The following is an 11889-nucleotide window of genomic DNA, read 5'->3' as shown; positions in this document are numbered from 1 at the left end:
AAACCAAATCATGAAATGTTACCTTACATAATGAAGATCCTTGTGATGAGCAACTCCCAAAAAAATCTTGCTCTGGATTACACGAATTGTTAGTCTTCCCTTACACAAGCCCCCCCCCCCCCCCTCCCCTGTGGAACATTTAAAGATGACATCCTAGATAAGATGCACTTTGATGACAAAATAGCCTAACGCATTTGCTTCATATTTATTTCGTCAGCTGCGCCTACAAAGTGACAAACTGCACCAGCGGTTGCACCACCGAGTCGGTAGCAACCAGTACCCCCTCCCCCACCCCACCCCGAATGTAACATAACATCACAAATCATTGCGCAATGCGGTCCTTTCCCCAATAAAGTGAATTGTATTTTATTTGAGAAACGGAACATGCCATCAAGATGGGGGATTGGACAGATGCGGTTGCTTTTACTTGCTCTGGGGAAGGCCCTTAAATATTTTTTTAAAGTTAACAATTTGTTATCCCTACGATAGAAGCAAATGTTTGCACATGCGTGGTTAAATTTATGAATGTTCTTTTATTACCCTATGTCTATCATGAAGTAGATTTGCAAATATTTATCTAGTGTAAGAGATGAATTTGGGAAATTCCGTAACAGACCAATCAAATCATATCATATATTTTACGTCATTTGTTATTCACAACAGATGAACTATGTCAATAAATTGTAGCATACTACGAGAGCAAAACATAACACTCGAAGCAGTATGGTTTTGTACTGTCACACATGAGACTGCTTTCAAAACCAAGTTCGTGACGGAAAACAGTCGTTAAAGAGAGAAACGTACCGGGACTAACTAAAAGTATTACTGGTATGTATCCAAATCATTCTTTCGCTGCAGATCTTAGGAGGGAAAAATCTGAGCTGGACTTGAGTTTACATCCTGAACCTTTAACTGTATATATTTGTTATACATTGTAAATCCAAGTTACATACACTTTGCAGACATACGGCGAGTGACACTGCAAGCTAGTGTGTTTGCCTAGTTCTAAAGTTATATTGAATCATGGAGCTATAATCTGTTTATAGCTCCATGATTGAATACAAATTAAGGTAGGCATTCATAATCGGCGGTTCCCTCCATTGTTCAAGGCGCTTGTGGAATATGATCAATAGCTACCTGTTTAGTACCAGCTTCTCACTTCTCGATTAACAGAACAAACTGAACTATATTACTCCGGCTATAGGTTTTCTAAAGGCTACATATACGTAGTGTTACGTACACAGCGTTTCTAAACTGTTCGTTCCTTGATCATAGAGACCGAGATATTCTATGTAAGTTATGAGTCTCAAAGTGGAGGCTACGGGCTGTTTCAGTGCTCTACTGTTTATTATAACCCTAAAGTAGCCTTGTCCCAGTTAACTTGTGAAGCGTGTATAACAATACAAGGGTTCGTAACCGCGTTTGTACTTTCTACCGTAAACTTTAAGAAGCGGTGAATTTCATTCAACCTATTTACTAGGTGTTCAAATTCCGATATTTTTTCGGTCGGTGATCCGTTTCCACTTGGAAGCAACACAAACCGAATTGGCAAGTGTTACTATCCGAAACGCCAATAGCAACACACATAAGGCGGAACGTTTTGCACTAAATGCAATTAAAAACGACCGCTCTATTATTGTCAAACCCTTCGATAAAGGTAGAGGCATTGCTATATTGAATCACTCAGACTATCAAGCCGAAATTGAAAGGCAATTAGCTAGTCACCACTACGAAAAGTTAAAAAGTGATATGACGTTTCAAACTAAAATTCACCGCTTCTTAAAGTTTACGGTAGAAATATCAAACACCGAGGTAACATACCTAGATTTGAAAATCTTCAAAGGTACAAGGTTCGAAACCAATGGGTTATTAGACACTAAAGTCCACACCAAACCCACGGAAACCTTCCAATACCTCGACAGAAACTCTGCACACCCACTTGCCACTTTAAAGGCTTCATTAAAGGGGAAATATTACGATACGCACGTCTCTGTAACAACGAGACTGACTTCTTAGAGAAAAAGAATGCGTTCACAGAGAAACTGTTACTCCGTAACTATAAGAAAGAGGAAATTGCCACAGCCACTAAAGGCATAAAATTTGAAAACCGTAGGCAATACCTCACTACCAATCCTAAACAAAAGGAACCACCACTGGTGTTCAAGCTTACCTATACACCCCACATCAAAACCACGCATTTGAAAAAAGCACTTTTGAAACATTGGCACTTAATTTCGCAACACGCGGAATTATCCAAACTGTTTCCAAAAGAACCGATTCTTGCCTACAAAAGGGCCCAAAATCTCAAAGATTTACTTGTTAACTCAAGGTTTCGTACTAACGAAGAATCAGCTGACTCTCAAGGTTCACACGAAGCTCTTTTAGATGCTCTTATAGATGCACTATGAGTCCATAAAAACTCGTGCACAGAAAATAGATGCATTTTGACAACGAGACGCTCATGCCGAATATAAAAAATTCAAAGGCTTACTACTGATGAAGCTCCTCCTATAAAAGTTGAGAGCAGAAACCGGTCTAGTTGGTCATAAGAACCTACGCTAGTCTTTCTTACTATTAAAAGTACACTCAATTCACCTAATAGGTGCATGTTTCACCATGAGGAGCATGCTATAAGTTCATGTTCTTCGGGCCCTCCCTTAAAAATACATCAGGTTCTTGGCCACTACGTTGCGTTAGATAGTGTAAAACCGCCTACACCCCCATTTCATTCATAGACACTCGATTTACTTGATTTCCGACATTCACAGCGTATCTTTACACATTGTTGAAGGGGCTCAAGGAAAGCAGCTTAAAAATGCAGTATTTTTTTATGCTGGTACTTTGTCTCGACACTCGTTTTACTTGATTTCCGACATTCACAGCGTATAAGCATAGCCTATAACATTTTAAAAGTTGTTTACCATGTAGCCTCATATTCGTATGAGGCGTAACGTTTATGTTATCTGATAGGCTGGCTGTGACAGATACGGTAGCTTATGAAAGAAGGTTTCCACTATTTGGCGTCTGGTGACTCCAAATGACTGTGTATAGCCACGTACAGTAGACTGACATGTGTTTCCCATGCCAAAGTGTTATTGTATCAAAATGGTGGTTCGGGCCATTTATATTGTAACAGCTAGTTCTGCTTATACTAACAAGCAGAAATCTAGTGTATTGAAGTCATCGAAACCTCAGTGCATTTTGCATTCTGGTTTACATTACGCGGTTTAGCAATTTTGAACAGAGCCGATGGCAACAACGTAAGTTTAGACAACGACGTATGTTTAGACAACGGAAGTTAAGACATCAACGTGAGTTTGAACAACAACGTGGTAAAACAGCAGCAACAACTTTAGTTTAGACAACAACAAACTTAGTTTAGACAACGGAATAAGTTTTCCCTTTTCGCGTTCCATAGGTTACTGGTCCGGAAACATATATCACTGTATGATCCCTGTCGATCTGAATGTGTTAACAGTATAAGGTAGAAAACCTTTGGGATACCGTCAGTCGCATCCCACCTGTAGCCACGCCCCCTGACGTCCCCGTGATGGTGATTGTGTACACCAATATTATGAGTGAACAATTTTTAGTAGTTCTCTGGTTACTGTTGTGACGGTTTAATCCAAATACCGATTGTCAGTCATCCCCGCCCAAGCTTTCCCAGAAATGACATCCACAGCATAGCATATATGGTCTTATAGAGACCTTCCCATCTCCCCCCCCCCCCAACCCCGAGTTCCGCACCCTCACCACATCGCCAAAACACGATCCCATCGTATTCATGCTAACGAGTACATTCAACTCATTGAGTTTTCCAAACCACATATGTTGATTTTACATACACCAAAATGTTTCTTTGACCACTTTGACCACATGGGGTTTCGTAACGTTCAAACGACAGGAGTCGTGTCTCCGTGGTTCCTGACCTATTCAAACAGCAAATGTGGCATTGAGCGGGAAAGGTATCCCGTGGATTTGGTATTCGGTTTGTGATTTTTGTCCGGTTTCAGGTGAATTTAGTGGAACAGTGTGACACCTGGTTTCATTTATATATGAATTATTCGAATTCGATAAACGACGGTATCCTTCAGTTCCCTTCGTTGTATTTTTACTTCCATCGCCCTTACCGAAATCCAAGATCTGGGCCACATGTAAAAATCCAGATCTGGACCAGATCTGGAATTTCAATCTGGGCCAGATCTGCTCCAGATCTGGAATTTATATCTGGCCAGATACAAAATTGCGCAGATATAACTTGATATAAAATGAAATTTATATGGCCCATATAAAATGTTATCTGGATACATTTTATTGCATCCATATCTGGGCCAGATCTGGTTGATATAAAGAAAATCCAGATACACTTTTATATGGTCCATATAAAATGTTATATGGTTGAAGTTTATGGCTTCCATATCTGGGCCAGATAAAACTTTATCTGGTTGATACAAAGAACATCCAGATAAACTTTTATATGACCCATATAAGTATCGAAGTTCAGTCTTAAAATATGTTCCTTGTTTCCATCCGTTCCAAAAAGATTCTTCCTTACTTGTAACTGTTCAGTTCACAATAGAATCCTTTGCCAATGTCCTGACATCAATAGGTTATTTTTTTACGAATCTCGGTCACCTTTTCTTAATATACCAATCCTTTCTATTAAACTTTGTTCTGCTCTCTACTCTTACCATGTGTACATTGAACGTGTCCGCGGACGCGTTCAATTCTTGTGCCGTTTTTTGGTTTTGTTTTGCTTTTAATTTCGCTTTTTTTACTTGGGTCTTTCGTGACAAGAAGGCCGTTTTCGTAGATTACGCCTTATACGTACGTTCGTTTGTCAACTAAGGAACAACCAAACAAAAGCTAGTGTATTTGCTACAGAGTAACTTGCAGCTTACTTGGCTATTGCGTTCTTTTATAACAATCATTCATCTCTTTGTATGATGATGTTTTTCTAGATGTGCCGATATGATAAAGAAAAAATTCTTCTTCACATCAACTGGTGGGAATGTGCCCGATATAACTGGATGGATTTCTATTCTAGTAAGGGTTTGGGACGCTGTGTGGGGGCACCGAAGGTTTACACAAACGCTCACTTAAATTCTCATGCGTGGGAAAATGTAGGGAATAGAAATTTACGATTCTTTCTTCTTTTCCTTATCGCTTTGTATATTTAAGTTTTTTACAACGTGTGGCCAGTACCTATGTAAAGGCCCATGCATGAGCCGCGTCACTGGAAGGAAATTGAGGGTGGTCTTTCAATACACATTTTGGCCGATTAAAAAGGCCGTGAGTCAATTCGCTAAATTGGTCGCTATTCCAACGTGATGTTTGTAGCCCTGTCTTCATTTTGGGGACGGGTTGGGGGGGGGGGGGGGGAATTGGAAACTGTTTGTTCAGGCCCGTGTCCCTAGTCCTGCATGGTTGTAGATGACGCCAATGCGTTTCGTGTACCCACTTTTCACGCGACTTCATATAGTTGTCTGTTCTTTCTGCTTTGAAAATACAGTGTGTTTCTGTTTTTGTCACAGAAAATGTTCGTTCACTGCAAGTTTGCTAGCGAAGTAATATTGGGTGGGGGAGGGAGGGCTTGCGTGCCAACATCTCTGTCATTTTGTTCGGAGCAAGTGATCGGATGCCGGGTAAGAAATGGACATCTTGAAGCGAAAATGGCACGCCAGCATAATTATGGTCGGGATGGGTGGTGGGGTGTCGGTGGGTAGATGGTTTAAAAGTAGTAGCCTATAAATTAAGTGCATGTGTGCTGACAAATATGTGCTTACGTTATATGTGTGGAGAGGTGATATGCTTTACTCATTCATTATTCAGGATACGTTGCTACTAACAGCACACGTAGAAACCGTTCGGGGTCTCTTTTCTTTCCAGAGTGACCTGCAGCGTGACTTTATCAAAATGCCTTCACTGGACGACTTTGAGCAGACGGCTAAAGAAAAGCTTCCTGATTGGATAATGAATTACTATGCAACCGGAACTGGAGAAGAACAAACGTTACAAGAAAATAAGGCTGCGTATAAGAGGTAGCTACACCAGACTTTCAATCGAAGTTCTTATTTGTGATATGACTTAGAAGAAAATACGATGTGCGTGTTTGCAGAGGAGGAGAGGGCATAAGGAGGGGGTGGGGGTAAGGAGAGTGCACTGTGGTTTATATTTAATTCCCCAATTTGATAAGGTCGTTCAAGGCAGTTGGCACCATAAATGTTGTTTACGAGGGCTTCTTATGTACTTCATTGAAATATGTTTTCTTTTGTCTTACTTGTAATTCACCTAAGTAGCTTTTCTTACCGACACTGCTAATTAGAAGGGTGATTGGTGTTGGCGGACCCTGACAGGCGAACCTACAAATATAACAAATATATTTGCATACCGTTGACCCTACTACCCGAATTTATTTCACATATTTTTGAGATTGAGCATATACTCTCCCCTAATGAACTTGTCGAGATTCTGCAATCAGAATCAAATCCTATTTCCTTGCCGTTGTCGAATATCACCTTTTGTACCAGATATTGTGCGTGAAGTTGTATAATTATTTATACAGCCGTTTGCCTTTGAAACCCTTGAGGTTGTCAATTCATTTAATGACACATTTCATACTTTGACAGGCTCCGATTCCAGCCTCGGATTATGTGTGCCGATAAACATCGGGATATATCCAATAGGGTACTAGGGTATGACGTCAATATCCCGATTGGTGTGGCGCCCTCGGCACTCCAAAGTGGGGCCCACCCTAGAGGAGAGATGGCTACTGCCGAAGGTAAGGCCTTTCGCCGTCTGATGTCTCGGACGTGGGGGGCAGGGGAGGGGGTAACAAATAAATGTCCAAGCGATATAGTATATGAATTTCATGAGTGGGTGAAAATGTTTGCGTGCATTACAAAAGTAAAGGTTAAACAGGGACATGGATAGCCTACTCCCCAAAGTGACAGAGGTGGGAAACGTGCATGAAAACATTTTAATCTCATGAGGCAAGTTTACGATAATACACGAAAGTGACATACCAAATAACGATATAATTCTAATCGATATTTTAACCCATAAAACATGTGAGTTATGTATCAATATGGATGGGTGGTGGGCTGGGGGGGGGGGTGTTGTGTAGGGAACTGGTGGAGGAAAGGAATCGCCACGATGGCCTGATTAGTTGATTTAATAACCAAATTATATAGATATATTTTATTGGAGTATCCGATTTTTTGTTGCCATTTCTAGGAGCAGAAAAGTGCGGTACGGTTATGATTATGAGTTCGTGGGGGCAGGTTCTGATTGAAGATGTCGCAAAGAGCGCCCCCAATGGTATCCTATGGATGCAAACGTACTTGAACAAAGACAGACGAAATACGCAGAATATCGTACAAAGGGCGGAAAAGGCGGGATTCAAAGCCATTGTAGTCTCTGTGGATTCTCCATGTGTGGGGATTAGAAAGAACAAAGGGTACCAAGGTGGGGACCAATTCATCAAAACGTTGAAAGGGGAAGTCGCCGCCAAAGGGTAGGTACTGTCACTGGTAGGTGGGGTCTTGTTGCACCCGGTAGGACAAAAAATCTTTATTACCACTTGATGGTGTTGACCTTTCATTTCTATTAGATATTTATTATAACAAATCTAGATCTCAGCAACTTGATAAGGGTAGTAAGGGATGGTGGTTGGTTGGGTGGGTTGGAGATTAAATCCCTTTTACAACCTCTCAACTTAATAAATATCCTTCTGTGGTTCATTATCTTAACTCCTACACTCTTCCACTTTCAAGGATCTTTAGGCCACCATCCACCCTCCCATCTCAGCAATGAATTTGTCCTACTTTAAATTTAACGTCTCTAGTCAAACTCTGATGATTTAACAAGATTTACTGATTCTTTTGTTCCTGTAATTAGCTTCGTCAATTACCAGGGAGCTGTTGACGACATTGCAAAAGCGAGGGCGTCTGGCGATGATAGGTTATTCAAATATGCTTGGGACCAATCGCTGTCATGTCCGAAGTGGGAGGAGGTGGAATGGCTGAAAACGGTGACGAAATTACCATTAATTATGAAAGGGATCATGACAGGTGAGAAATGATTCAAAAGACCCGTCGGAAATATTCATGGAAAATATTGTGATTCGGACAATATGTTTATTTTAAATATCAGGACAGTTTAGGAGGTAGATGTGAAGGAATTTCTTTCCTTGATTATGTAAGATTGCGGTACACGATAAAACTATCCAGTGACTATATTCTTTCATAAGATGTTAAAGAAATCTCTTCCACAAAGCTGGTGCAACTGTCAATTTGTTGACCTTTTCAACAAAGAAAAATACCCTGAAATAAATATTTACAACTTTTCTTGGTAAATCTTCCCTTTAAAATTAATTCGGAGCTTAAATTGATAAATAGAAATGACTTTCTAATCTATAGCTGTCAGTCAAGGACAGATGCTATGCTTTCTTTAAATGTATGCATCGAAATTTTCAATCGTATTTTCGATTGAAATTAAGTCATCGTATTTTCTGACGTCACTACGACGAGCACGTCAAAAGACAGGCATGTGTATCAAGAAAAAGAGGAAAACATAATTCATAATCGATGTTGTATACTTTTTTACTGTACTTTGTATGGAATTGGTCCAATAAGAGGTTATTTGTAGTATCAAAGGCGTAGGACGCGAGGGAGGGGATTTGGGAAGGGGACATTTGACCTCTTGTAATAAACAATTTTATTAGAAAAGGCAAGCAGTAGAAGATGAGTCCCAACATTAATTCAGAGTTATTCTTCTTTCTGACATGTGGTTTCGTTCTTAAAAATTCCTACAAGGGAACATCTCGAAAGGAATATCTCGAAATGATACCTTGGCACCTTCCGGTGGCTTCGTCGTCTAGACTCGTGCCAAGACTGCGCCCTCTAGACGGGGACACGATAACAGTGTAACTCCTTATCAGAAATGAACCTCATACTCCTCTGAGTTTTGGTGCTCAATAATTCTAAACATTAGATTGTAAACTGTATGAGTGATATTTTTATCTAACGTATTTACAAAGCAGACTAATAAAGCATGAATGACATTTACATTATTGGTTTCTTTTCATATCATATAAGTTGAAAATGCGAAGCAAGCAGTGGCTGTTGGTGCCAAAGCAATCATAGTTTCCAATCACGGAGGGCGTCAGCTAGATGGATTACCCGCCTCGGTTAGTAAACAAACTTATTTACTCTTACGGAAAACGTCAAGTTTACGTTTCACATTTTCACCCAAGTGGGATTGAAAATGGCGGGAAAGGTGTGTAACATAACTATAGAGTGCTGTGACCGTGACGGTTAAATACCTTGTGGTTTAAGTTGATACACATTACCCCAGAATGTCCGTTTAGGCGGCGAGGGGAGGGGGTGAGGCCTGGAAGGGTTCCTACCTTCTTTTGTTTTCTTTTCACCGGGTACGATATTTAACAAAGTTTTTGTTTGTCACCCCTCTGAGTAGATTGTATCTTTGTAGCTAGTTCCCCATTCTCTCCAGGACAGGGCATGTTCCATTAGCAATCCCGTCCTTGGGGATGTTCCGGCGCTTTGCATTCAATTACGTGTTTGGCAGGAGCTCTGTACTTTCGCCGAAATAGTATAAGAAGCACCAAGAATGGTTACTTAGTTTATTAACAGAACCAGAATCAACCAGAAATACTTTGATATAGACGTGTGAGGGGAAAATTGAGGAAGGTGAAAGGGCTGAGTGGACTAAAGAATTTGTTCTAAGCAGCGTCGACACTATACGACAAACATACTTTAATTAAGAGAACCGTCTCTGCACTCATTCGATTATTTGGCGGCAATATAGTTTCTTAATGGAGTTATTTTATACAAACATAATAGCCTCATACCGAATGTGTGCTACACAAACGTGAGCATTAAGCTGTCACATGACAGCTTTACCAGAAAGGAATCACATTAAATCACTATAGGACAATGTTCGACATTTTTGGTTCCATTTTACCAGATTGAGGTACTTCCTGAAATAGCGGATGCAGTCAAGGGAACCGGAGTAGAAGTCTATGTAGACGGTGGGATACGAAACGGAAGTGACGTATTGAAGGCGCTAGCACTGGGCGCGAAGTTTGTATTTGTTGGGAGGCCAGCTCTTTGGGGATTGAGTATGGACGTACGTCATAATGGTTGAAATAATTACAAGATTAAGTTACTGTATTACGTTGAACGTATGTTATGCAATGGTTTGAAACATTCTTAGCTTAATTTTCTCCAGAATATTCGTTATAGTTTCAAAAAACTGTTCCCACGTCAGAATGCAATTGTTGTATAGAGGACGAGTTGTCTAAATCATGTGAATTAGATAAAATGTTGTTATTCAGAATTTTGATCACGTTATACCGACATTTTCTTCTTCACGTATATGCTAGGGTGCAGATGGTGTGGCTGAAGTACTTAGGACTCTAGAACACGAATTGAAGGTTACCATGACTTTGTGTGGTAAGATAAGTTATAACATTAGTATATGTGTAGTACACTAACTCTGCTTATATGAGCAAACAAAGAACTAAATTAGCTAAGTAAGAGGGTTAAATAGGGGGTGCAAAGATTGTACAGTGCAAATCAGCATACATTTCGATATAAATTACTTTAGGACTTCTTTTGCGCGAGAAAGCAGTCACTCGGCATGTAGGCTGGTTTTGCATGTGTGCGCGCGGTGAGGGAAGGGGTGGGGGGGTGCCTCCTTATGTGGGTCTGTTACTCTTGAGTCTCAGCCGGCTTTCATTTTATGATGATATTTGTTTCATGAAATTAAATAGTTTCGCTTTTTCTTTGCAGGGTGTTCCAGACTCTCGGATATTGATAGATCTTTGGTTATTCATGAAGCGAAGTTGAAATGCAAATTGTGATGTGAGACTATTCATAAAGACAGATAACAATTACAAATTGTGTTGGTTAATACGTTACTAAAACTACTAGATATGGAAATGTTCTTCAGGTTTATACCTTTATTAAACTTTATGGCAAGGTAAATAACAGGGTTGTAAACATTTAAGCGCAATTCTTCCCTTATCTATGAATGTTATGAATCACTAACTATAAGTTTGTGGTGGAGAAGAAAAAATTAGATGGCGCTATTCTAAAATAGATAGTAACTGTATGTGATAACGTACCGTAACGTAAACACGGTCTGTAGTGCAGTCGCCGTGTTCTAAGTTCTATTCCAAATTCTCAAAAGTAAATCAGGAACCTACCCCCCCCCCCTGTCGTCGGGTATCATATATCCGACTACGACAAGGGTTATTTTCATTCCATGGTGTTTTATTTTACGATTACGTTTTTTAAATATCTGAACTATTTTTTATTTATGCAATCGTCTCATTCGGTGGTTGAGTATACATGCTTATGCTTGATAAAATAAATGACGTCAAGTTTTATCATAGTGGCTCAATCACCAACGGCTCTGTTCATGACGTCATTTCTAGTAGACTTTGGCGGGTTTCAGAATAGGACCTTCACCTGCCGCACGGGCATACACCTTATAGCTGTTTTATGTAATGATATAGGGGGGCTTTCTCCACTACACAGATTAAATATGATTTGGTGGGGCTGATGCCGTAGAATCAAATGGTACGCGTTGTTGGCAGCTTGCAAGAATGTTATCCAGCAGAATTCAGAGAATATAATTTGGAGTTACCAAAATTATTCAACCTTCAGTTTTGTTTTTCCGTTCTATCCAAACGACGTTACCACTGTGTGGGTTCGATGTCATCACTTAAAATTTCGGGTCACAATTTCCATTTGTATTACTATACTGATATATAAAACAGGCTTGGAATGGTGAATGGTAGACGTGCCTTTTATTGTGATAACATGTGTAAATAAATTTATGACTTTTTAAATCAATATCATC

At 39.9% G+C, this 11889-nt stretch overlaps 1 protein-coding gene across 1 annotated transcript; it reads left to right on the top strand.

Annotated features, from left to right (window-relative positions):
• Positions 1–674: 674 nt before the first annotated feature.
• LOC139962944 (uncharacterized) lies at positions 675–11889 on the top strand. The gene is made up of 9 exons (XM_071963362.1): positions 675–828; positions 5890–6041; positions 6630–6781; positions 7237–7516; positions 7900–8072; positions 9099–9190; positions 9988–10149; positions 10406–10475; positions 10815–11889. Exons 2-9 carry the CDS (start codon positions 5917–5919, stop codon positions 10883–10885), a joined length of 1125 nt encoding a protein of 374 aa, XP_071819463.1. The 5' UTR covers positions 675–828; positions 5890–5916; the 3' UTR covers positions 10886–11889.

This window comes from Apostichopus japonicus, chromosome 21 (genome assembly GCF_037975245.1).
Source record: "Apostichopus japonicus isolate 1M-3 chromosome 21, ASM3797524v1, whole genome shotgun sequence".
In the NCBI taxonomy this organism is placed as follows: Eukaryota; Metazoa; Echinodermata; class Holothuroidea; order Aspidochirotida; family Stichopodidae; genus Apostichopus; species Apostichopus japonicus.
This window is presented reverse-complemented; position numbering and strand designations above follow the sequence as displayed.

What these genes read in the sequence shown, in the direction of transcription:
- LOC139962944 (XM_071963362.1), top strand. Translation starts at nt 5,917, where the DNA reads ATGCCTTCACTGGACGACTTTGAGCAGACGGCTAAAGAAAAGCTTCCT. An exon ending in GGGGAAGTCGCCGCCAAAGG is followed by an intron (nt 7,517 to 7,899) that starts GTAGGTACTGTC and finishes TCCTGTAATTAG; the next exon opens with CTTCGTCAATTACCAGGGAG. An exon ending in GGTTACCATGACTTTGTGTG is followed by an intron (nt 10,476 to 10,814) that starts GTAAGATAAGTT and finishes TTTTCTTTGCAG; the next exon opens with GGTGTTCCAGACTCTCGGAT.